General features: G+C 43.1%; 1 protein-coding gene across 9 annotated transcripts; it reads left to right on the forward strand.

Moving 5' to 3' along the window:
• Positions 1-1,628: 1,628 nt before the first annotated feature.
• Positions 1,629-26,818, forward strand: LOC308124795 (rho GTPase-activating protein 27-like). Of its 9 annotated transcripts, none has more exons than XM_080488111.1 (22): positions 1,650-1,777; positions 9,340-9,457; positions 9,987-10,927; positions 14,578-14,799; positions 16,311-16,481; positions 17,096-17,254; positions 17,476-17,541; positions 17,679-17,750; positions 17,845-17,940; positions 18,026-18,103; positions 18,325-18,390; positions 19,862-19,929; positions 20,032-20,119; positions 20,883-20,984; positions 21,475-21,573; positions 21,708-21,777; positions 21,904-22,020; positions 22,629-22,727; positions 22,803-22,880; positions 23,798-23,932; positions 24,062-24,167; positions 24,517-26,818. In XM_080488111.1, the coding sequence occupies exons 2-22, from the start codon at positions 9,427-9,429 to the stop codon at positions 24,692-24,694; spliced, it is 3,042 nt and encodes a 1,013-aa protein (XP_080344237.1). In that variant the 5' UTR covers positions 1,650-1,777; positions 9,340-9,426; the 3' UTR covers positions 24,695-26,818. The 9 variants fall into 9 exon arrangements, with proteins under 9 accessions (XP_080344235.1, XP_080344237.1, XP_080344238.1 ...); XM_080488112.1 differs by having other exon boundaries at positions 9,343-9,457; XM_080488110.1 differs by having other exon boundaries at positions 17,676-17,750; positions 24,517-26,817.
• Positions 26,819-27,598: the final 780 nt, after the last annotated feature.

The following is a 27,598-nucleotide window of genomic DNA, read 5'->3' on the forward strand; positions in this document are numbered from 1 at the left end:
AGAAAATACGAACAAACAGGACATCGATGAGAAAATGTCTTCACAGTAGTGAGCTCTACTGAGAACAAGCTATTTCTGTACAATGAGCCGTCTGTCTGACGTTTATGTGGATATAACACTATTTGTAACTAGAAAAGCTTCTTTTCAACCAGACTGAAGCAGAATCTGTCCCAGGAGTGGGTCTGGAAGATGTTCAGACTGCAGCTGCAGCAGGACGTTTCAGAATGTTAGTTAAAAATAAAGTTTGAATATGTCACTTAGTTTGGTCGCATGCGTTGTGAGTTACTACCAAGCAGCGAACGCCGGCTCCTGCTAACTGTAAGGAGATGTTTTTGATATTATACTGTAATTATTCAGTACATCAGTCACTTTTTTGTAAATGTTATCTACCTGTGGGAGGCTCATGGTAAGTATCACTACCTGAGGGAGGGGCTATTTCCCCGCTTGACATCGTGAAGAAAAGATTTGATTGGCCTGTTTGAGCACAAGTGGAGCACGTGAGGGTGACGCCAGAACGTCTTCACATCTGGGGCCTCACACGGGCTGTGGGGGGAGTGGGGACACTTTACTGTTAGAAACCATCAGGAAGTCTATTTCGGTTAATATGGGATCTTTAATATTTCTAGTTTTTTTTACTGACTGTGGGACACCTGTATCACTGACATCAGCCATTTGTGCGTCGACTGTCTGGAGCCGTTCTCCTCTCTGGAGGAACAGCTTTGTCAGGCTGTCAGAGTGAAGATCCAGCTGAGGCAGGAACTTGGAATGCGAAGCCCCTTCTTAGATAATTAAAGTCTTCTTCATTTCTTCATATCCGCCCGGCCGTCCTTCGCTTTACCGTCACACTTATCCATTGTTCTTTCAGCCAGGTTTGACCACAGTTCGGTAATATAACTCAGCATCTCTTCGCTCTGTGGACTTTTTCGTCTCACCTCTGAAAGCTGCTGGATAAATGATGCCGTGTCTCACATCTTATATCCCAGCAGCGGGCTCGTTTCTTTGCCGTCTCCTTGGTCAGATCCGGAGAAATCTTCAGCATCATTCCTCCAATTTGTTTGTTGAACGCGCTCCTGTTTCACCGCTCTTATGATCTCCTCTTTATGGAGGCGCACAATCGTCGCTCCTCCGCCCGCTGGTCCAATCCGGCGCGCGAGCTCCACTTCTGGCTCCGACATCAACTTGTCTTTAAATCATTCTTTGAACAACATGTTCATAAAGTTGGTCGGGTCACCTCTTTCGATCTCATCGGATAAACCAAAAACGCGAATATTAAAGTTGCGGCAGTGCATTTCAAGCCGCTCAGCTTTCTCTCTCTCTCTCTCTCTCAGCTCCACGTTGGTTTTACGCAGCGTCTCGCACTCCGTCTCCAGCTTTGTGATCCGACTGTCCACATTTGACAAAGTCTCCGTGTACAAGTGGAAATGTCACCCGTGATGGTGGTCAGTTTTGTAATCGCCACGCTGACCTCCTCTCTCGTGAACGGAGCGTATCGAGTCGGACAGTCCCTTCATGTTCTCTTTACGCACAACAGGGGGCGACGTCGAGCCGCAGTTTGAGGAGCGGGCCTGAAGAGAGGCGGAATGATAGGAGGAGGGGAGGAAGGAGGAGGAAAGAGGGGGAGGAGAGGTACTAGCTGGGACAGGCAGGTCAGGGAGAGGAGGGAGAAAGAGAGAGAAGAACCTGTTTGACGGATTAAAACTCGCCCAGTCAGGAATACAAGAAAATGGGGAAAATAAAACAGGAGAAGTATGATGGTTGGATTTGACTTTTACTGCAGGTAATGTGTCCCAAACTATCTATCTTTCTTTCTCTCTATCTATCCATGTGTGTGTGTGTGTGTGTGTGTGTGTGTGTGTGTGGTCGGTCGTACTGTTGGTTTAGGTTGAGAAACCTCAAAGATTAAAAAAGTATTCCTGTAAACCTGCGATACGGGGACCGCGGCCCTCACGTGAATAACAGGGAACAGTTTTCTGTGTGTGTCTGTGTGTGTGTGTGTGTGTGTGTGTGTGTGTGTGTGTGTGTGTGTGTGTGTGTGTGTGTGTTCTCGTTTTAAATTCGGGTCTCATGCATGTCATTAAAGTCTTCCTCTAGAGGACATGGTCCCCACATTGTAGGAGTGTAAACAAACTTAAAGAAAGAGTGTTTATTGTCCCAAACCTTCCAGGTGTTTCAGAATGAAACATCTTCCTGATTTCTGACTGTCTGCTGGTATCCGTGTATAAAATGATCAAATGTTGACGGAATATGAGGAAGAGATGGTTGCATTGTGTGGACACCATGTAAAGCAGATGGAAAGAGAGTGTGACAAATGTTCAGGATACGAACTCATAGCATGTCGCGATTACTTCTAAAATGATAAGTAAGCACTGTTTTGTATTCAAACTACATGAGCAAAAAAAAAAAAAAGGGGTTTTACGGTTCTTTCTGGAAAGAGACACCAGTGAGAGGGGAGAATAAAATAAATGATCTTTTTAACTAAAAGGGGAAACGTGTCAAAATCAAAAAACATTTTTTAAGCTGCATTAATGTGTATTTGTTCAACATTTTCAGTATGAACATGAACATATTACTATTTAATACAAGTTTACATTTTGGTACAATATGGATATAAAATGAAAATATAGAAGCAATATATATATATAAATATGTCAATTTCATGTTTATGTTGAACTGCATTAACTTTGATTTTTGTTTCATCTCTGTTGAAGTAAATTTTTATGAATTATAAATTAAAATATATATACGATCAATTTTTTTTGTAAAACACAGGATAGGTTAACTTTTTATTTTATTCCTTCTACTGTAAATACATACATATAGACAGATATCAGCTGTTCTGTTAAATGTTAAAGAAAACATAACTGTGATTTACAGTACAGTGCTGCTGACGTGTTACAATAAATGACTGACATTTAAAATATGTCAAACATAAACACCACATGTGTTAAAACTTCAGCAGATCAGAAGTTTGTTAAAGTCGCAGTCCAGCAGCCACGATGGTTCGTCACATGTGACTGGATGACCGTTGAATAGATGCACCTAATGAAGTGTTTTCTATTGAGACTCACCAGCTATGAAAGTCAAATGACTGTAATCATGAAATATTCAACAGATTGAGACGTGTGAAAATATTTTGATTCACAGTATAATAGATATATTTGTGGTTACATGACGACGTCTGCAGAATGTTTTGAAATATTTACTTTTACTTCATTCTAAGCAAGAAACTCAGACTTTTCCTCCAGAAGGTTTTTAAAGCCCAGAGAAAGAATCATTTCGCACTCGTGTTTTACATCGTCAGTTAAAGATTCAGTCACTGGGCAGGTTAACTCTTACTGCTGACTAGAAACCTCGGCTGTTCTCACTGGAAGCTCAACAAACCTGGGGATGGATGTAGGGTAGGAATTATTTCAACCTACAGCCACATCAGAAGGCTGACATTTGAATTTAAAGTCCTGGATGAAGTGCTTGTATACAAGCTCTTAAATAGGTGAACACTGTATGGACACACAGCCCCATGAAGATATTGAAATCATTGAAAAAAATTCTGTGTAAAACACACTTATGTGCCATAAACACATGAGAATTAATGTCAAAAGCTTTCATGGATCAACTTACGATTGAATATATTTTTTCTTATAATTAGCATTTATGAACTTCTTCCAAATTCTCTTCCTTTTATAGGTTTATTTTTTTCTTTTTGCTCAGCTCCTGAGGCACATTTCTATCACGCTCTTATATAAACATATTTCATCCATGACGTTTCGCTCGTGTCAGAGAAATGTGGTTTGAGGCCTTCAGAATCAACAGCGCAGGAACCTGTAACGTCACATAAATGGCATAAAGGAAAGTGTTGTTGTGCCGTTGCTCACAGCCCCGGTGGAAAACTGTCAATTGGATTCCTGGGGATGCTTGTTATTTGCAACTGATCAAGTTCAGAATTTGAGCCTCGCAGAGTTTTGCAAACTTGAGTTGTCCACCCAAGGTGGCAGTGAGACAGCAGAGACACGACGAGCCAAAGTCTGCTGGGAATCTTTTGATATTTGTTTTTTGCTTGACATGATTAATGGGATTGTTGAGCATTCAGGTGTGCTTCGGGTTGTACAGTTCTGCCTGGCGAGGGGCGAAGGCCTTTTGTGACACCGTTGAGCGGGAGAGGAACCGATTTGTTAGGATTTCCGAAGCCAATGCACATCTCAAGAGCGAGGAGGGCGCGGAGACGCCCAGCCCAAGGAGACATCCACACAAACTACTGTCAAGTCCACAGAAATATTCTGGACCTTGTTCTTTCAGTTCTTTCATGTCAGTTGGGTTTCTTGCATTCATTCTGACTGCATGAGATACCTGTCCGTGTTGCACCACCTTTCAGGATAGAATTGATGGTTTATACATCTGTGGCCAATGACGGTATTAGGAAGTTGATAAATTCATGCAGAACGCCACTGAAGGCCGAGGTGTGAAATACACGACCCGCCATTGCTTTTAGGTGACTTCTCAGAGGTCCTTACGTTCCCTTCATTGGGTTTAAGGTTCCTTTATCAAGTTGCTGGCCATCTTTGACGGAATGCAGAGATACCTTAGCAAGTCCTTTCAGGTCTCTCGGTGCTGTTGACGGGAATAACTGTCCTCTGAGGCTTCAAAACAGGTTTAAATAGTGGCGGAGCAGGGTGTGAAGGATCGTCATAAAGATTTGATTCTGGACGATATTTCTGAGGTTCTGAGCCAGGTTGCCGATCGGTAACAGGATGTCTCACGGTAGTTGAGACTTCTTTCTAAACTGAATGGTTGACGCTGTGGACGGCCTGCTGGTCCAAACTTTCAGTGGGTTTAGGGTTCCTGGTTCCTCGGAGTTCTTGAAGCGGGTTTGAAAAGTGACAGAGAACGTTGTGGAAGCCTTTTGGTAAAATTCAAAAAATGTTCTGGGTGAGGTTTGAAGGTCCTTGAACCTATTGAGTGCTTGATAAAGGTGTAGATCACCCCCAAGGAGCTTGTACAGACATCTGACTTTAAGGAGTACCTCAAGTAATTTGGGAAAATGGGTTCATTAATCTCCTCCACCAACCGAGTCTGTGGTCTGAACAGGGCGTGTAGTATGATGGTGTTTTGGCAGCAGTATAAATACATTTTAATTGAACTGAATGGAAGATGGCGTGCTGTCTGAGCGTGCCGTGTTGCATTAGTACGCAGTCCTGCAGGAGGAGTCAGCAGCTCTCAGTTATTTCTGTTTGTGGAAGTCGGAGTGCGACCACACCCACTGCCGCTCGCAGGGTGAAGGTTCACTCTACTTGGGAGGCTCGCCGTGATTGGCCGCACGACTCACGTTGTCATGGCAAACGTCCTCCTCCTTCTGTTGCCTTTAAAGGTTTTCCTGCCCTCTGATTGGCCGACGGGGCATGTCCTGCCACAAACCCTTGACTTTGGTTTGGTGACTGACAGCTGGGCGCTTTTAGTTTTTTTTTTAGTTTGACGCTGCGGTTACAGAGACTGCGTGTGTGTGTGTGTGTGTGTGTGTGTGTGTGTGCGTGCGTGCGTGCGTGCGTGCGTGCGTGTGTGTGTGTTTCACATACCAGCCTGGCAGGGTGGGTGTGCCTCACAGACAAGCAGAGAGAAAAGTGGAGGTGGTTGCATTCCAGGATCTCTCTCACGAGCCTGAAACACACCTGCTCAGGTGTGTTTGACGAAATCTGCATTATTTTCTAACATACAAGATTTTGTCCTTGTCCTCATGCAAACACACGAATTAGGGACCGAACACGAAAGGCCAGGACCCTATTGTATTTCGTATGTTTCTTTTTATTATTATTATTGTTTTTTTCCACTCCTCACGCAGCTTTGAGCGCAAATGTGACCCACTAAACACTCTCAAATGTTGATCAAATTTGGCACGCTCATCAAGACTGGCGAAACAATTAAGGAAATGTAAAAATAAACCCACGGAGTTCCAAAATGTGCTCTCTAGCCCCACCTAGAAACACGAAAACGGCCGCCATGGCCCGTAGGAATGTCGTAGGGAGATCAAACTAAACTCGATTGTTCGTCTCATCAAGACCTAAAAATCACGCACCGATACCCCTGACCTAAATCCGACAGGAAGTCCGCAATTTGCCTTTCAAAATAAGATTTTCAAACGCTATCTCCTCTGAGGGCGGCTATCGTATCGGCTTTAAAACACGATTAAATGACAGAGGAGACTCTCCTGCTCAATATGTAGATCACGTTTTTGAAAAGTCGAGCGGCTTCGTTTTTATTAGCCGTCAAAGTTCCGAACGCTGAATCCCGCCGCTGCCCTCCTCTCATTCAAACACACGGGAAAACCAAGATGTCTCCTCAAAAACAGCCGTGATAGAGCAACCCTGAACAAGTGACGACTGTGGCTAAACCGTGACTCTGATCAGATCAGAACCTGCCGAACAAGGCGATGTAACACATGTGGGGAAAATACCGTAAAATATCGATGAGAAAGAACGATGCGATCATTTTTTTTGTTCCCGCCATTTTAAAGGACATTTATCTTTGAGTCAGATGGAGCAAAATCGTGCGTCTGCGTCAGACTGAGCCTCCTGGTGTCTAAAGTTTACATCTGACTGCTTCGAAACGCACACAGACAAATTTATTAGGCTATGGAGACCTTACTTTCTGTTTCCAGCAGGTGGCGTAATGGCCGATGGTGTGTGTGTGCGTGTGTGTGTGTGTGTGTGTGTGTGTGTGTGTGTGCGTGTGTTGATCTCAACTTTATATTTACTCAATTCAAAGTGTTACTGACAGTCGTGAGTCTGTCCTCCATCAGTGAAGATGTGAGAAATGCATTGTGGGATACATCGCTGTCCCCACAGATCACCTGATACATGCCGACGTAAAGTGAGCAGACTAACCTCACTTTAAATGGGCGTGAACTCTGAACGTGACGCTGACCGCCGATGGACTAAAGTACGAACTCACACGCTCACGTGCGGAGAAATGTCTGCGGCGGCGAACTCAGACCTCAACTTTCAGACTTCAGCCTCCGGGCCCTTGTTTGTCTGTCAATCATAGTTCTAACAACTCTTACTATTGTTTCTGCACAAACACAAGAAACACACGCACACACACAGCAGAGTGGTGGCATTGAAGGGGCTGCACTGTGTGGGCGGGGCCTCCAGCAGACAGGAAGTGCAGGCGCTTCCCTGTGTAAACAGAGCCGGGCCTCCTGCTATTGTTCTGAGCGGCTCTGTGCCTGGCTCAGAGGCTGCTGGGCAGGAAGGGTCAGAAATATCAGAGGCTGGACATTCTTCACCCTCTCAGTGAGTCAGCCTGTCTGATTTAGTTCTATTATTTCATAATGCAACACATAATATGTTGATGATCTCAAATGTGTATTCTCTTTTAGCCCCTCCCCTTTTTTCCATGAAATGGCATTTTGCCAAGTCAAAAAACAAAAAATTTGCTCTTAAAGGCTTAACAGGATTTCATTTATTTAAAATTACAAAATAAAGTCACTCCTTTTTTTTTTTAGCTCTCAAACAAACGTCGACATAGATTAGTTGGTTGTTCGATGCTCTATAATCTGGATGTGAGCTGAGATTAACATGTACACAGCGAACTACTATATCAACATGCGATGTACAGTGAGAAGGTTTCCTGTTGCAATCAGGAGGGTCGACCTCGCTCAAGATTAATGAGTCTCCTCCCCAGTAAACAAGAGTTTAGTCAAATATTAACCATTAAGGTATGTTTGGCCAACGTTAAAGCTACACACACACACACACACACACACACACACACACACACACACACACACACACACACACACACACACACACACACACACACACACCTCAGTTTGCGGCCTATAAGCCATGGTGGGAATGTCAAACCCTCTGCTCTGGTAGTTGCAGGTGATTTTCATTTCATTTCATTAACCTTTATTTAACCAGGAAAGTAAAACACCCATTGAGATGGAGATTTCTTTTAGAAGGTGACCGGGGCCAAGAGGTCCGCAGCACGCATCATGTCAATAAATTCACGACAAATAAAACTGAATTAACATAATACAATAGTCAAAGTGCGACAGTGCAGAGATCCATAACCAACATTTAATGATAAAATGCAGATTTTAAGGCAAATAATAATAGAATAAAGTGCAATAAAATTTTAAGACAATTATTAAACAGTAAAAATGTTATCAAGGCACATTTACGAGCACTGATTTATGGATCCTCGCTCTTTGGAGAGTAATAATGATCGGAAGTGATTTAAGGAAACCAGTTCAGACATTTTAGTTTGAAGGTTATTCCGGGCAGAGAAACTAAAAGCTGGCTCTCCCAGCTCAGTCCGAACACGAGGAACATGTAGATGAAGAATGTCATTGGAGCGAAGGGAATACTGGCTGTCGGTTCTCTAAGAGTTCTAAGATAAGAAGGAACCAAGCCAAGAAGGGTCTAGTACATAATAGTCATCCAGTGTGAAAACCTCCTCGCTCTGAGTGAAGCCACTCGGCTCTGGTACAGTTCACACTGGTGAGTGAGACGACCACAACCGGTCGCAAACCTCAAGGCCCAGTGAGACGCTGCATTCAAAGACTGCAGACTTTTCAGCGAAGCTTTCATATAAAGGACGTCGCCATAATCCATAAGGGGTAAAAATGTTGCCGACACAAGACGGCTTCGAGCTCGTAGGGCGAAACATGATCTACTATGAAAATAAAATCCAATCTTCATTCCAAGTTTGCGAACTAAAATTACAATGAAAGCTCTGGGTCAAGAACAAAACCGAGATACTAATAACTACTGACACATTCTATTTGTTTGCCCTGAGTGGTGGTGATTACTGGAAGGCTGTTTTCTGCTGCTGGTTGCTCATGCAGACGGTACCATGGTGGTTGGTTAGGCAGCGAGAGGAGCTTCAGATCAGAGCTTTGACTTGTTCTAACAAGAAGATGCACAGAAACACATAACTGTCATTCCTCTGGACGCCTGCTTCTGTTTGCTCCTGCTCCCTCAGTCTGTGATGCGTTCAGGGCCTGACCTGCTTGGTTGGAAATAATAATTGAGTGGATGAGTTTGAGGTTAGGCGGTGACTCCGAGGTCTGTTCTTTTTTGTTTCTCATCACTCTTCAAGTGAAAACAATAAACTTTGTTGATGTTTGGGGTTTTTTGTGGAAAATCCCAAGTGAGTCGTGAGTCTCTGGAACTCCTTCATCAATACATTGAAAACACAACTTTATTTAAAAATCTAGTAAACACTTCTTCTGAGTGTTTGACCGGCTCACTGGTTAGAATATTACAGCTCTTTTGCTTCGGTTCAAACAAAGTGATCTGATTGGTTACTGTAGTGATGACTGTCTGTTTTCTGTCTTCAAAGGAGGCTACACCTCAGGTGTGACCTTTGACCCTCCAGCTTCTGAGTCATCTTACCTGGGACGGGCCCGAGCAGCCCGGGGACGTGAACATGGCAGCGAGTTCCTCGGTGCTGAGCAGAGGTCAGCGTGTTTTAGTTCAAATCCACCTGTGAGACGACTGGGAGGGAGGAAGGAAGGAAAGAAGGAAGGAAGGAAGGAAGGAAGGAAGGAAGGAAGGAAGGAAGGAAGGAAGGAAGGAAAGGGGAGAGACACAGAGAGAGGAAAGGAGGAAGGAAGAGGGAAAGAGAGAGCGAGAGAGGGTAAGGAAGGAAGGAAGGAAGGGGGAGAGACAGAGAGAGGAGGAGAAAGGAAGGAAAGAAGGAAGGAAGGAAAGAAGGAAGGAAAGGGGAGAGAGAGAGAGGGAAAGAAGGAAAGGGGAGAGACATAGAGAGAGGGTAAGGATGGAAGGAAGGAATGAAGGAGGGGGAGGGACACAGAGAGAGGAAAGGAGGAAGGAAGGGGGGGAGAGAGAGAGAGAGAGAGAGAGAGAGAAAGAGAGAGAGGGTAAGGAAGGAAGGAAGGAAGGAAGGGGAGAGAGAGAGAGAAAGAGAGGGGTACTGACTTCCTATTCTTTTCTCTTACCTCTTCTCTTCTCAACATTGTACTTCAGGTTTGGGTCTGGTCCTGGTGGAGTTCCAGTACGAGTACAAAGGCCGGGACGGGGAGGTGGTCTCCATAAAACCCAACGAGCGTTACAACTTGCTGGCGAAGACAAATGACCACTGGTGGCAGGTTCAGAGGGACAGCAGCTCCAAACCTTTCTACATTCCGGCAAAGTATGTCAAGGAGCTGCCGACAATTTTCCCCTCGCCTCTGGACTTCGCTGACCCACCAGCTCCAGAACCAGCATCACTTCCTGTCCCTGTCCCCATACCAGTCCCAGTCCCTGTTCCAAAGCCGTTAGAGGAGAACAAAGCTAAAGCAGGGGATGAGGTGATGATCCGTCTCCGTCCGGACTCCTCTGCCAGGCACCACAAGAATGACAACCGCATGTCTACATTTGGCTTCCCCGTGGATCCCTATGACCTGACGCCGTCCAGGTGTCCCAGCAACGCCCCTGCCGGTCCCACAGAAACCGGGATCCCAGTGGCCAATGAGACCACTAACATGACTGAGGGCACAAAGCAGCTCCTTGGGCTACTGGAAAACCACAGAGACTCTGGGAATGCTCGGGTTCCCAGCTTCAGTCCGGTCGACCCATTACCCACATCGCGGACCCACACCCAGCCCATCCCGGTCGACGTGCCCACGGTTCCACCGCACAGTAAACTCCTCAACACCTCCTCCTCCTCCGTCACAGATCCACACGACAAGCAGGAGCTACCCATAGAGCCAGAGGAGGAGGAGGAGGTGGAGGAGATCCCGCAGGAGGAGCTGAGCACCGAGGAGAGTGTGAGTAGTGCAGAAGAGGAGGAGGTACGCAAGGGGGGAGACTCACACCACATTTACGAGTCAATCCAGGATCTGAACCTGGATCTGGAGGCCCTTATTGGGGATAAAGCCATTCCAGCAGCACCAACAGAACCTGCGCCTTCTCCACCGACCACACAGGTAAGCTCCCCGCCCAACAGGGACCATGTTAGACCGCTGTAGGAAAGAGCGTGTTCGGTTTGTCAGATTGAATCTATTTAGAAATGGAAATGACTCCATATAGTGTTAAAGGGTCCGATCAGATGGCATCCTCCATAATTGTTCCGTTACTGCTAGACAATATAATTGGCACACGTTTGTGTATCTGCCAGGTTTTACCTTTATGAAGATGACACACACTCCTATTTTGCTCATTAGCCTGAAAAACCTGAAAAGTTTCACATGGAAAGAAGTGGCTTGTTTGCTTGTATTTCCTTTCAGTGTCGTAGATATTGAGGCTTCAAAAAGCATCTTAGCCCTTATTGAAAAGAAAACCGTTGTAAACATCTGTTTAACTGACGAACACATCGTTGTACACTTTTGCGGCCTCACTGCTATAAATTTGCTGACAATCAAGCTCTTTCTAACTTTGGAACTCAGAATCTTCACAATGGACATAAGTGGTGAGAAAACAGTGGTTGGAGGTTCATCAGGAACTGAGTGTGCGGCTGACAGGAAGCAGGACTGATGAGAAATAAGACATTAAAGGGGCTTTATTGTAACACTGAAAACAGAACATCTGAGAAATTATCAAAACAATGTGTTCAAGTAAATCTGTTCAGTGTGTGTGTGTGTGTGTGTGTGTGTGTGTGTGTGTGTGAATGGGGGGGCAGGATATGGTGATGTAAGAGCTGGTAGGATGTGTTCAGGGTCTGTCAGGAAACTGCAGGAAGAGGGAAGATGACGCTGCAGCGCCACCTGCAGGAAAGAGCTGAAACAGACACGTGAGAGGGAGAGAGAGAGAGAGAGAGAGAGAGAGAGGGGGAGAAACTGGTCCGACTGGTTTGTAACTGAGCCTGAACTTGGTTCTGTGGCAGCAGTTTGCTCTGAGGGAAAAGTTGTGGCGCTGAACCTAAAGTTAATGTTTCTGCCCTGAGTAGAGTTCTGAGTTAAATGTCTGATTAGCTACCGTTACGGGTGATTACTGGATCTGGTTTGGTTACTGATGAGAGTAAAGTCTGCGTGACAAAGCTGTGAATATAGAAATGACAGCATTTGAACTGTAAAATTCAGAAAAATTGGAATGGGATTGTTGTGTCTAGAAACATTTGAATTTTATGTTATTTTGAATATTTCCAATGTTTTTTTAAGACTTTGCTTTGCAGTTCTCTGCTATGGGAACTGATAGTAGCTGCAGTTTGTGTCGAAGCTGTCATGTGACACTTGTTGCACTTTAATTTTGGTCATATCTGAGTCTAGATAAGCTTACGTCAATCTTCAGACTGATGTTCGGGTTATGACGTGGTATTTCGTGTATTTCAGATGCATTTGAGTCCTATTTCACAGTCGCTGTTAGACAAGTGTCAGATTAATTATGTTCTGGTATTTGACTAGTTTTGGACTCATTTTGTTCATTTTTTTAGACAAACATCAGCTCATGTTTCAACTAGTTCTCAACTAGTTGTTAGACTAATCATGAAGTTCTGTTTGGAATATTTTATAGTCACAAACTAGACATATTTGTGGAAGAAAACAACCACTTGTAGATGTTTTCTTGACCTTCAGAGATCTCCATCCAGCTGAGCATCTGTAGGATGTGCATGACTAAAAAAACGTCAGCTCCAAATCACAACTCTCAGCACTTGGAGGATCTGACGATAGCGATAACATATCGACTGATTATTCTCACAGTCGGCCAGCAGATGGCAACAGCGAGTAATTTTGCGCCTGTGTTTATAGTAACTTGCATTGTAAAAACTCAAATCTGGATTTTCTTCCTGCTGGAGGCTCGGTGGTCTGTATGTGCCCAGCGTTTTATTGGTCAAAATGTTTCCTGAGAGCAGCAAACGGAAGAAGCAGCCGTTTCCCCAAAAGGCCCGATCCCACTGATAACATCACTCTGAGTCCAGCTGTGAGAAAACAACTCACGTCTGACGCAGCAAAGCCTGCAGAAGCCCCCGTCTGTACTCTGTGTACTCGACTGTGAAGGTTCTGGAGATGTTATCCCAGAGCCGGTCATACGGACCTTCCTGAATATCTGTCGGTTGAGTCCTTGGGGAGGTTCTGTTAGGATTCTGGAGGCATCCTGCAGATTCCTTGAGAACGTCCTAAATATTGGGTGGCTTTAGAGCACCTTATACGCTAGACATGGATTTGATTGTATGATGGAGTCAGTTCTGTTCTTCCTGTTCAGAAAACATTCCAGAGAATCCCTAGAATAGGAAAAACCTTAAGAAGACAAATGAGGCTGGAGGGCCATAGAGGAAAGAGGAAAAACTTTAGACTTTTGGTTTGGAACAATTAAAAAAAAAAGCCAATGTTTTTGAGTGTTTGGAAGATGAGAAGGTTTTATAAAGTGGTGAGAAGGTTGCAGATGGTTTTCTCGATAGGAAGCTTTATTTATCGTTCTAATAATTCTTTTTTGGAGTTTAATGATAAATGGAATAAAATGAAAATCCCTAAATGAACGAGAAGACGATAAACAAAAAAATGACTTATTCCATCAAAACACACAATTTACAGCTGAATTCAGTCGGTGTTGTCTAGAAATGGAAAATATGAATCCAGAAGTGTAACAATTACGAGAGGAACAGACCATAAACATCTCCACAGCTGTTATCTTTTAATGTGTAACACATCAGGAAGTCAAACATTACACAGAAATTACTGCTGCGAGGCAAGGTCTGTTCATAAAGGGGCAGCGCTTCAACCTGCCATGGAACACAAGCAGCTTCACTTCCACTGCATAAACCGAGTGAGAAGCTTTTGAAAAACAAACTCAAGGCACAGCACAGACAGAGATACATCCCGGGTAAGTTTACAAAAACTGAGTTTGAACCAATTTCAAATGTTTCAGGGGTTTTTATTTTCTCTTTAAAAGCAGCTTGAGATTGAATATTTCAGAGTAAAAGACACTGAAGTTTGTTTGTGTTATGCGAAACTGAAGTATGTCCCCAACAATAAAAACCCCGAGTCAGCTGAGTGACGTAAATCTCTTAAATAGAATGTGTAAATGTTAAATATTTGCTACATACAAATGTTTTTATATGCCATGTTATCTCGGGGTTTACAGGCAGGTAGACAGGTTTATGGACAGTCGGAAAACACATCAATATTCAGGTTTTATGGTTTAGAAATGTATTCCAATGTTCTAGCAGCCATATATTGGTTGATTGAACCTTTTTTAAATCAGAAACTACTCTGCTTGTGTGTGTGTGTGTGTGTGTGTGTGTGTGTGTGTGTGTGTGTGTGTGTGTGTGTGTGTGTGTGTGTGTGTGTGTGTGTGTGTGTGTGTGTGTGTTTATAAAACATGGGAGGAGTCTTCCTGTTGAGCAGACTCTCGTTAGTTTGACCAGCTGAAGTTTTAGTAGCACAAAGTTTAACGACTTAATTCAGACCAGTTAATTATGTACTGCGGTTACCATGGTAACTGGTCCTGATCAGGAAGTTTCACATGAAAAATGTAAAAAAAAAGGGTACCAGATAAAATGTATTGAAGGTTTTGATTACACAAATGATAACAGATGTTTTTTTCTGCAAAATGGTAAACTGCCTCATTAAGGTTCACTCTCTCTCTCTCTCTCTCTCTCTCTCTCTCTCACTCTCTCTCTCTCTCTCTCTTTTTCTCGCAGAGATCTCTCGGCCATAACTTGCCCATCTATGCCAACGTATCGATGGTGAAGAAAACATCTCCACCTACTATTGCTAGCTCTGAACCCCCGTCACAACCCCCCGAGGACCCCGCCCCCGCCGCCCCCTCCGTCACAGGTCACACGCCCTCGCCCTCACCCTCGGGCTCCTCCTCTGGTGCGTTAAGCCCCGCCTCCCCTGTCAGCCCTCCAGTGAGATGGCAGGTAATGTGATCTGTCATTGGCTGGCGTGTTTGTGCTTTTCGTTCTTTCGTCGGGGGGGAAAATAAAAAGGACTCGTTTACGTTTTTAAGTGAAAACATAAAACTTTTGTTGCGTTTTGGGTGTCCGCTTACCGCAACTTCTTGAAAAACGCTCCGACCGCGTCGCCATGGAAACGGGGGGGCGAAAGTCTAACTTTTCTGAAACGATGCTACTGCACTAGTGCAACACCGGACGTAGTTAATAGTTCTTCTGCTTATGCATGAGTCTGGAGGCTCACTGGAGGCCGCCATGTTTGTTATTGTCCATCTGGACAATAACAAACATGGCGGCCTCCAGTGTGTCATGACTCCATATTCTCATGGGACTATTACAGCCACCGTAATAATACTAACAATCCGACTTGGTCGTCTGTCCGTATGAATGTCCATGTACTCCCATTGTTAATGTTTATTGTATAATGTTCTGCATTCATGTGTGTGTGTGTGTGTGTGTGTGCTTTCATTACAAAACCAAACAACAGCGCCAACTCGTGGCCTGGCATGCGAACTACACCATTTCCAGTACTTCGGCCATTTCCGCAAAAAATGAAAATGCAAGAACGATCCTTTTTGAAGCGTTGTCATGTTCAACGAGGCCTTAAACATAAAATATCGAGGGGACGAGAAAACGCCAGCGGTCAACAAGTTACTTAAAAAATGTATAACTCACTGCAGTGGCTTTACTAGTTACTGCAGGTACAAAGTAAAAAAACTACTTGTTAGAGTTCTTTGTAAAATTCCTCACATTTTGATTGAATAGCTTTAAATACTAACAAATGTTGAAATGAAATGAAAGTGGAGTAGATATTAACTAAATTAGTAATTGAGGTTACAATTCTCATTTTCACTTTCATGAGTAAAGATATTTGCTGAGTTCCACTTGTCATTTTCATTTCCTACAAACTAACAGTGTGAAGTTACTGAATGCAACATGATGCAGGATGTTGCAGGAACAAAAACGTCCATAATCTTTATATAGTCTAGGATTTGGACAAATTCAACCATTTGTAGTAATTGTGGAAATGTTACACATTTTTATTTCGGGTATTGTTTCTTATATAAATGGCATGTGAACATTTCACGGAGAGCCAGATGAGGCGTCAAGGAAAACACTTTGTTCTGTTGAAAGTTGGATTGGAGTCGTTTGGGTTTCCCGCTTCTGTTTTTCTCTTTGAAACATTTCGCTGCGTTTAAGTCGAGTTAAAACTTGCTTCTCAGCGGTGAGTTCAAATTACAGCGGCTCTGTGAGGTGATTAAAGTTTCATCACGAGAAACCGGAGCTTGCACCGATCGAACGCGAATAGGTCACCGGCGAATAGTTCAGCGCTCTGCTCAATGGCATCGCGACAGCAAGTTTGAAAATGTAAATTATTTAACGTCTTGACTGTCATGTATACGACTCTGTCGGAAATCTGTTGGAAGCAGGTTTGGCGTGTTGTTAACGGAAAGGTTTTTCTTTTTCTTTTTTTTCAGACGCACACTGACCAGGACAGTGGGAAGGTGTTTTATTACCATCCACTAACCAGGCAGACAACGTGGTCCGCCCCCCGCAGCCCCCCCTCCCCACCCAGCCGACAAATGGACCAGGGTGGAGGGGACGAAGGGATTCCACTCTCCCCTATGGTCATTCCGCCTTCACCTCAGGTACCAGCCTCCACCTGAACATGTAGGAAATTACCACCTGAACATGTAGGAAATACCACCTGAACATGTAGGAATTACCAACTGAACGTGTAGGAATTACCAGCTGAACATGTAGGAAATACCACCTGAACATGTAGGAAATACCACCTGAACATGTAGGAATTACCACCTGAACTTGAGGAAATACCACCTGAACATGTAGGAATTACCACCTGAACGTGTAGGAATTACCACCTGAACATGTAGGAAATACCACCTGAACATGTAGGAATTACCACCTGAACGTGTAGGAATTACCACCTAAACGTGTAGGAATTACCAGCTGAACATGTAGGAATTACCACTTGAACATGTAGGAATTACCAGCTGAACATGTAGGAATTACCACTTGAACATGTAGGAATTACCACTTGAACATGTAGGAATTACCACTTGTGAATCCACATGTGAACATGTTAAAACTCCTGAACGAGTAGAAGAAAATACTTGAACATGTAATAAGAAATCACCTCAACATGTAGAAATCTTCTTCTGAACAAGTAGAAAACTGAAACTACCAACTGAACGTATAGAAAATTCCACCCAAACATATTTTGAACTCCACCTCCTGCCAGGGCTCGTCTGTTTGGGAGCAGCTAATGGATGACGTCTCGGGGAGATTGTACTACTACAACCCCACAACAGGAGCCACATCCTGGACCATTCCAGACCTCCTGCCTACATCCCCAACGGGATCCGGGACCAGCACCAGCACCAGACCTGAGGAAGGCCCGGTACGAGCCTGGATCCGATCCATTTCAACATTTACAGACCAGGATTTTACACAATGGATGTCGCAGTTCAGAATGTTACAGATCAATATGTTTCAAACGGGAAGGATGCACGGCCAAAAGACTCCTGACACCTTTAAAACTTGTAGAGCAGCGTGAGTCTTATCAGCTTATCAAACTTTAATATATTGGGTTTTTTTTCTTCTGTTTTTAATTATTTGAAGCCTCCGCTGCCAGAAGAAGATTATCCCGGCAGCGTCCACAACGACAACGACAGCGTCTTTGCAACGGTAAACGATAAACACACGTGCATCATTTCTATGTGACTAAAGAAACCCAACAGAAGTCATTTAAACCTTTATGGGGTTTTTTGGGTAGTTTTTTGGTTTTAAACTTGCCCCCCCCCCCCCCCCATCATCCTCAGCAGTCGGCGGGTTTGATACCCAGAGCCCAGCTGGACCTGAAGGATCCAAACGGCCCCCAGTCCAAGCAGCAGGAGGTGGAGATCAACCATACTGTGGAGTTTAAAGACCACCTGAGCTTTTTTTTCTTTCTATCATTTAAATGTTTGTTTGGTTTGTTGATTCTCGCAGTTCCTGAATTTGCCCAAGAGGATGGTGGGAAACGGCGTCTCCGAGGACGGAGCGAAGCCGGGGGTCAAACCGTGGAGACACAGCATGGCCGAAGACGTGGGTCCAACCAACCAGACATGAAACCAACGTGAACGTGAGCCAGCTGTGACGGGAGAATTTAAAGAGGTTTCTCTGTTTTCAGACATTTTCTCCGAGTCACCACAGGAACGTTTCCGACTTGACCGACATGAACAGAAGAAACTCCCCCGACAGTCCAGAGGTAAACTCTCAACTCTCACCACCATTTTGTATCCAACATCAACCTTCTTGTTCCTACTCATTCATTCATTCATTCATTGCTCCACTGATTAACTCAGTAAAAAAAAAAGAAATATTTGGTCACTGATTTATTATTTATTCTTTCATCCATTCATTTTTACTTTGCCCGTTTCTTTCTTTCATTCATTGTCCTGTGATGTCACACTATCCTCCCTCGTCCAGCTCTCTAGTCGCTACGGGCTGAGGAGGAATCTGTCCGACCGGAGCACAGACTCCCGTCAGCTTCATGTAGGTCCCGAGCCCCGGTTGGCTTGTTGGGTGGTGCCGTTTGTTCTCATTAACAGACACTAACACCTGATTGGTCAGTCGAGGAGGGGAACGCTGACGAACCGTCGGAACGTCACAAAGAGACGTTCAGATCCCAGTTTTTACCCTGAGCCTTTCTTCCTGTTTCTCCACTAACATTCTAACACCGTGTTCATGAACATCATTAACTGTAACACTCCTTTCTCTCTCTGCTTTCACTGCTTTTCCTTCTATTGACGCCGCCGTTGGTTGTACTGATGGTACCGTTGCTGAATCCAACACTGGTTCTATTGTTGATTTATTCTACTGTCAGTTTGGTTGTTGGTTCCATTCTTTGATCGTTGATCGTTGGTTCTCTATGGTTTAATTCGACCGGTTGTCATGCTGGGTGTACAGTTTATTCTCACCACTGTCGGAGTGGGAGCATCCTCTACTGGATACACAAGGACATCAGAAAAACAACATATTGGATTTTATTTGTTAAAATTGTGAACGTCTGCATCAATCGGCCAACTTTTAGCCTGTAAGGTCTGTAATCGGGTGATTAATCGGTCAGGCCTTAGTTCCATCGTTCACTCGGCTTTATGTTGTGCTATTATTTCTGTTTTTGGCACCAGTGTTGGTTCTATTGTTTCTCCTAAACTATACTCTTAGTTCTTTCTGTGTGTTCTGTAGGATTTCCACTCGTTTTGTGGTTGGTTCTACTTCCATTCTTCAACTTAATATTAAATTCATTGTTGATTTTTATGAAGATTTTCCTGTTGGCTTGATTGTTTTATTCGGCCATAGTTAGTCTTGTTAGTTGTACAGTTGTTCCAGTCGTTGCTTTATTTCCAAATTCCAATGTGATCACTGGGATGCTGTTTCCCATGTTGGCTGTTCTGATTTCTACCAATCGTTGTTCGAGGTTAGAGAGTTTGTGTTGGGGGGGTTTGGCAGGTTCACACTGTCCTTCAACTCCTCACTGAGTGTTGGACATTAGCTGTCGACTGCTTCTCAAGGGTGGGGTAACTCGGGATGTTGTCTGCTGTTGATTCTTCTGGTTGCTCGACTGTCGTCTCTACTGTCGTCTCTACTGTCGGCGCTGCCGTTGGAGTGGATAAACTGTGATGGGACGACTTGAATATAGAACCAGAATGTCACAAAGCCTGAGAAGGGGCTAAAACAGGAGAAAATGTATAAAGTGAACATGAGCAGACAAACTCCAGATCCAGCTAATGAACCACAGACGTAGTATCAAGAGGGTCGGAGCAGTTTGAGATGTGTTAGTGATAAAGTGTCACCACGCAGGTCCATGACATCCCTGAAAAGGCCTTTCAGGTCCTGGAAAGTGTTTCAGGTAACAGGGTGTTTCCAGGACTGAAGCGGGTAGAGAGTGAGCTCATGTTTACAGAGGAGTCGCATTTCAGGTTCAAAGACTCACCTTTATGTGTGTGCATGTGTGTGTCTGCAGTGCCACATGCTGGAGAAAGCAGGAATCCTCAACAAGACCAGAGTTGCTGATAATGGCAAAAAGATCAGGTGAGGTTGTTTTTGTGCAAAGTTGAGATATTTCCTTTGCTGTGTCAGACTGTGTGCATTGAATTAAAAAACAATAACTGTGGTTGTGTCTCTGTTACTCAGGAAAAACTGGAGTCAGTCCTGGACTGTGCTGCATGGTGGGATCCTCACGTTCCACAAAGATCCAAAGTCTGCTCCCACTGGGAACGTTGTGAGTACCAGCTGGAGAACGTCAACATGGAGAGTGAAGAGAAAGACATTTATATCTGCAGAACAGCGTCAGCATTCATTAAAATCTATAAAAGTGTATTTGCATATCTCTAAAGCTATAGTGTAAATAAAGTCACTCAGACTACACGTGTACACAAACAGAAAACTGAAAAGGAAGAAGCACAGCTTATTTACTCTTCACCTCTTTACCTCTTCAATATCTATTTCATATGTTCCTGAATCATATTGTTTCACTATGTACAATATTCGTTCAACAGTTCATGAAGAACATGCACAAACTCTTCATATACATTCATATTATTATAAGAAAGTACAACCTACAGCATTATCATGTTAGTGTAAGTTCTCACCTGAACATAAGACATTTCTGTCATCTGTAAACAAAAGTAACGATTTTATCAGAACTTTCATCATTGACATGTATAGTACAAACCGTTTGGGTCCCAATACTGACCCCTGTGGGACACCACAAGTAATTGTCCAAGTATGATCACTGGAAATCACCATTTTTCTCAAATTGTTGTTTTTTACTAAAATAACTTTTCATCATGTGTAGACCAAAACATCCGACCCCATAAATTTAAAAATGAGGTGAATTACTGTATTTCCTATTGTCCTCATGGTCTAATAGAGAATTTGCATAAAAGTCAGGAATGTTGCAATAGTTACAGAAACAAACAAAACGGAGCAAAATACTTGATGATGATGATGATGATGAAGACTTCTCTACATCCCTCCCTCAGAGTAAAGCCTCTCAGATAGTTCCAGAGTACACGGTGGAGCTGAGAGGCTCCTCAGTGGGCTGGGCCTCGAGAGACAAGTCATCCAAGAAGCACGTTCTGGAGGTACCTGCTTATAGTTGCATTGCCATGGTGCCAGTAAGCTGGAGTGATTCTGTTACTGTTACTTTGGCTACTCTAGGTTTTGCACGGCCCTTTGTTATACCATGGTTATAACTTTCACTGTGTTAGAACAGGTTTCTGTGGTTTACTTGTTTTCTGTTACCATAGTTACAATGTCTTTCTGAGAGCTTTTTTTCATCTGTTACCATGGTTACAGTACATTTCTATGGGTGGGGGGTAATCTGTTGCCATAGTTACAGAAGTTTTCTGTGTTTTGTTTTGAAGGGTTTTTGTTGTTGTTGTCATGGTTATGGTAAATTTCTATGAGTGCGGTGGGGTTTTAATCTGTTACCATGGTTACAACAGGTTTCCATTGAATTTGAAATCTGTTCCCCTGGTTGCAATAGGTTTCTTTGTTTTGGGTTACCATCGGTTACCATGGTTACAGAAGTTTCCAGTTGGTAAATTTTGTTTCCTGCTTTTCTGTGTCCAGTTGAGAACCCGTCAGGGCTGTGAGTATCTGATGCAGTATGACACCGAGAGCATCATCTGTGACTGGCACAAAGTCATCCAGGACTCCATCAGACAGCTGGTAACACACACACACACACACACACACACACACACACACACACACACACACACACACACACACACACAAAGAGAAGTGAATCATAAAGTTTATGATGTAAGATAATCTAATGTAATGATGTAATGATGTTTCAGGAAGAGGACCATCTCTCAGATGATGAAGAAGACATTTCAGACAAAGAAGACAAAGACAGAAAAAGAATATGTGAGTAACAACTCCATATTGTCCACATGATGTCTTCATACTACATTACAGTAGGCTTGTTGGTCAATGTGATGACGAAAGGAACTGATGATTTCGGAACCTGAAAACTTTCTGCTGCTCCTTCAGCCAACAGGAGCTCATCGGGCCCAGAAACTGAGCAGAGCCGAGTTCGGACGAAACTGCGACGTTTTCTCCAGCGGAGGCCGACGCTGCAGAGCGTGAAGGAGAAGGGATACATCAGAGGTAGTACACACAAGAAACTCCCTTTATGTCTTCAAGACAAACTTCTGGTTTGACAAGTCCATGATCTGGTTCCATAGATAAAAAACTTTGTGTATCATCTGCATAAAAGTGAAATTTAATGGAGTGTTTACTCATGATAATCCCACCAGGATAATATGAAAAGTATGAGTCCAAACGTCGAACCCATGTTTAACTTAACATGAACAAAGTGGAATTTGTCTAATAAATGTGATTGAAATCTATTTTAAAAAGGTGATGTAGTTATATCTAAGAGGCAGGTGGTTGTTTATATATGGAACATTCAATATCATTTAAAGTAATCCGCTTACAATAATAATAATCACTTCTGACAAATGATTCCAATTAAAGTCTGAATTATTTCAAATGTTTATTTTTCTCTAAATGCATCACAATTTTGAGATAATCAGGATTAAAATCCATGTCTTTGAATGACATACACATTTTTTTTTTGCGGTGTTTTCTATGGTTTGTATTCCATTTTTAACTCCAGTGATTAATTTAACTTCACTTTCGATCTTGAACGTCTCAATCTGTGGTCCCTTAAAAGTGAAACATTTCATCTCACGCTGGATTTGAACGTGTTCCAGATAACGTGTTCGGCTGCCACCTGGACACACTCTGCCACAGAGAAAACTGCACCATCCCCAAATTTCTGGAGAAGTGTGTCAGAACAGTGGAGAGGAGAGGTAAACTCCAGAAAACACTGAAAAGCCTTCTAAACTGGTCCAGATGTTTCCTGACGTGCCGTCGTGTGTGTGCAGGTCTGGATGTTGACGGGATCTACAGAGTGAGTGGAAACCTGGCCGTGATCCAGAAACTTCGACATAAAGCTGATCACGGTACGAAGATGCACTTTTTTTTTTTTTTTTGTACGATTCAAGGTGTTTCTTATTCCTGCTGTACAGACACTGTTTTCACCTGAGAACGTTATGTTCTACGTCATATGTGCCACTGAAGGCTTATCAAAGAATCAAACCAATGCTCTTACATGTTCATGTGCTGAGAGTTAAAACAGCTGAATCTCAAAACGTGTATTAAAAAAAAAACCCAAAGACATCATGGGACATGATGAGTTACAAAGTCAAAGTGACGTGATCGCAATAGTGAGAAAAGATGGAAAGACCTAAAAAGGTACACACAGCATATAAAGGCCATCACACTTTTTCACTGTGTCGAGATGTGTTATACGGAAACTGTGGGCAGTTTTTTGTAGTTCCCACAATTTAGTGGTCTTACATCTTTTATCAATTTGGAGGCATCATGAGCTTTCCCTGCATTTGTTATTGACATATTTGTGTTTTCAAAAGTTTTGTACAAAAACGCCTGAAATTTCTGGTATTTTTATGTAAACAATTGCATATAAATGTGTTTTTTGGATACGTTTGTGCATTGGTTTGTAGATATACGAATTTGATATGCGTTCTCAGAGGAGAACATTTTTCATTACACATGTTTGTGGCTCTCAATTTAAAAAGTCCAACTTTTTCCCAATCTGATTTATTTTATTTGTAGTTTTAGGTCCAGTGTGTTCAGTCAGTAAAATGAGTACATAATTGTAGAATCCCATAGGTGAGGTTGTGCTGGGGAAAAAAGACATCAAGCATTCTAGTTAAACAGTCATTAATATTGAAATGTTGAGGTAAAAGCAAAATTATTTTAAAATGGCAAATTGACCCCCTGACCCCAAAGTGTTAAAGCTGTATGGTTCACCCGCACCCTGACATTCCTCGTGTGTTGTTGTGTTTGCTCGCTGCAGAGGAGCAGCTGGACCTGGAGGACGGACAGTGGGAGGAGATTCACGTCATCACTGGCGCTCTGAAGCTTTTCCTGCGGGAGCTTCCTGAACCGCTGTTTCCCTTCAGCTGCTTCGACAAGTTCATCGCTGCCATCCGTCAGTCCTCAACACAATCATTAACAATGACGTACAGTGTTACGTCAGTTAGTGGGGGGGGGGGAAGATGCCCTATAATCTGCTCTGCTGCAGAACAGGAACTCACAAGGACTTTTATTTGCTTTCCAGAGATCCCAGACCAGAGCCTGAAGGTGTCCTACATGAAGGACCTGGTTCAGACGCTGCCACTGCCCAACTACGACACCATGGAGCTGCTCTTCAGACACCTGCGGAGGTGAGCGCGCCGATTAGCTGCTGTCAGCGCCGACTATTTAGAGAGTAGGTACATAAACTCAAAATGAAAAGGGAATTCCCCTCAAAGGTCCAACAAACCAGATGTAGAAGATAAAAGTGACACCAAGAGATTATGAGCAGAACCCACATAACTAACAGCAAATATCAAAAAACAACAAAATTACATGTTTTGAAAACCCACGGTCATTTCCTTATACTGTACAGCACTTACTTCTCTCTCTCTCTCTCTCTCTCTCTCTCTCTCTCTCTCTCTCTCTCTCTCTCTCTCTCTCTCTCTCTCTCTCTCTCTCTCTCTCTCTCTCTCTCTCTCTCTCTCTCTCTCTCTCTAGGGTGATCGACCACAAGGAATCGAACCGGATGTCGTTTCAGAGCGTGGCCATTGTATTTGGACCCACACTGCTGCGCCCTCAGACCGAATCACCAAACATGACCATCCACATGGTCTTCCAGAGCCAGATCGTGGAGCTCATACTCAAAGAGTTCCAGACTATCTTCTCCCAGAGGTAGGAGGAACCAGCTGTACCTCCAACTAGCTCTCCAGCAAGACCTCCGGCTGAACCCCCACCTCAATATCCAACTGGACCTTCTTCTTCTAGATCGATTTCAAAATTCCCCCCATTGCTCAGTGGACCTTAACCTTTCCACAAAGGACCAAATGCCGACCCTGCAGGCTATATGAGACCTCGTTTGAACCACTAAAAGTATCCAGGAACCATCGGCGACGTGAAGAGCGACCTCAGTTTTCTTCCAGAGCCACCAACCAGATGAACCATTTCAGTCACATTAAAAACCATCTTGAAGAAAGAAAGAAACCCTGAGCGAGATATGAAACCTTCACTTGGCTTAGACGAAGGTGTCGAAGAAAGCATGAAAGATGGCGTCTTTTTCTTTCCACTGAGCTTTTCTGATTTGCACTCACTCGAAACTGAACAAAGAGTTGATTGGTACCGTTTGTACTGGGTAACTTTCCTTTTCAAATCACATTAAACAAACGTAGATTTTTCATTTTCTTTTCTTTTTAAATTATATTTGTACTTCTTATTCCCACTTTTCTATCCAGATTTAGTTTTACTATTAAAATTCTCTTAATGGCTAAAAAAAAGAACAACATCTCACAGATCATCTTTCAAAGCTGAAGACTTATTTCTGTTTATTTGGCTGCAAAATATCTTTGCCTTTCAAGGTGTGAAGGTGTGAAGACCAGGCGCCTCATTTATAAAAGCTGCTGAAGCACAAAACGAGTCCTGAAAGATGCGTACGCCACTTCCCAAACAATGAAATTTGCGGGAGAATGTGAGTACCGGTACGCCAACTTTGAACCTCGAGACGCACATCGTGCAGACGAGGAACCGGGCGGCGCTGATGGTGAGGTGGAGAATCGAAGCCAGATTCATCTCGAACATTCAGTGTCTTCACACATCAGACTTATTGATCCACGTGATCATAAACAGCCAAGCTGCGGTGGTATAGATGTTTCTTTAGTGGAACATTACTACTGAATCAGCAGCTCGACGTTCATATGTCAAACTCTCATGTTCAAACGATACAGAGCGGTGGATAGAACTGATTGATTATCAATTGTGACAACGTGCGTAACAATCAGTCTAACTGCTGAGTAAGCATATCTAAATAGTGCGGTGACAGCCGTGCGTTAAGCTGCAATGTGGATGCGCTGCACCGCCTCGCGTTCCAGACGTGCGGAACCCAACAGTGCCGGAGACAGACGATCTCGTCACCCTCCGCCTCCACCTCTCGCCGTAAAATTCCCTTTCTTCGTCTTTCTGTCAGGATTTTGCGTCAAATGCCGGCGATCAACAGGCTGATTGAGATCCAAAACATTGCTGAGGCACTTTGCATTGAGCGTTTATGGTAGAAAGTGGGCGTGTTGAGGAAGGATATGAACTGCGCAACCTTCCAGGTGGACCGTGATTATAAAAGGAAAGCGCATGCAGATTTGCGTACGCATGGTTTTACCAATCCAATTTTTTGGAGGGCGCACGCAAATTTCACCTTTTGGGCGTACGATAATTTTTAGTGGGAATTCTACGCAATGTTTTATAAATGAGGCCCCAGAAACTCAGCAGACAGGTGGTGTGTTGAGAAAGAGTTCAATCGATCCCTAACTCAGTGCTGCCACCATGTGGTTGCTTGTGCCTCAACATTGCATCCAATGCAGCAGGAAAACACAGTATTTAATATAGAATAAGGGGGGAAAAAAAACAATTCTTACTTATTCTGTTATTACTACGATGATGTCGACCAAATGTTGCTTCGGACTGAGAGAAAAGAACAAAATGATGTATGAGTCTGAAACTGGAAATTTTTAAATAAAACTACATGAGGTTGAAGCCAAAGTTGGGAGGATCTAAGACGTTTCCTTGTGGAACTCCACTACTCGATACCATAATGTTTTAATGAAATATTCCAGTGTTTTTGTTGTTGTTGTTTTTAGAGGGATGAACTTCTTCCTGTTTGAGTCCTGCTGTTATGACGAATCCCCTGTACAATACTGTATGTTTTAAATGTTGACTTTAAATGGATTACAGACACAGAACAAAGTGACAGATTTACTTCTGTACATAAGAGGTTATTTTACAGACTTTTATTTGAAATAAACCTGATCTTTATGGAATGCGTTCAGTGTATCTGTTTTGTCGGACGTCACCGGGAAATACAAAAAAAAAATACTTCATTAATATAGTAGCAGTACGAGTTATCTATTCTGGGCACAACATAATTGTTTAACACTCTCCACAACACAAACGATATTTGTAGCCCTTGAAAAGTGAACATTCTGAACTTATTATGAAAAAGTTTTATTTTAATCAATAAATAAGGTATGTTGAAACTTATTATTGCTTTGGAGGCCTCGGCCTTTCTGCTCGGCCCATAATGAAATGTGCAGATACTTGGAGACTTTGTCCAGCAGATGGCAGCAATGCAACAAATACAGTTAATAGAATAGAATAGACTAGAATAGAATAATCCCAGAGGGGAACTCTTTAAATTTGATTGCACTTCCTCAAAAAGTTTATTTAGAAAAATCTTCTGCTCAAAGTGAAGCTATTTATTTAAAGCGACATAACAGGTCAACTGTAAAAACACAGAATAGTAATGATAATAATCCCCCTCAGCATTTTGAAGACGTAAACAAAGTTATCAATTAGTGAAACTTGCATTTGTTCAATATTTAATAAATATATAATTTGTTTAAAAATATTTATAGTTTGAGTGTTGTAAATAGAGTAAAGATCGACTTTGAATATACTGTTTTGTGTGTGTGTGTGTGTGTGTGTGTGTGTGTGTGTGTGTGTGTGTGTTTTTCAAAGTGAAGGACACCTCAGAAATGTGAAACGGAACGTGTTTGTGTTTCTTTGACATTCCTGTTTCCTCTCATAGTTTTGTAGCGTT

The sequence above is a fragment of the Lipophrys pholis genome, assembly GCF_963383615.2.
Source record: "Lipophrys pholis genome assembly, chromosome: 19".
Lineage (NCBI taxonomy): Eukaryota > Metazoa > Chordata > Actinopteri > Blenniiformes > Blenniidae > Lipophrys > Lipophrys pholis.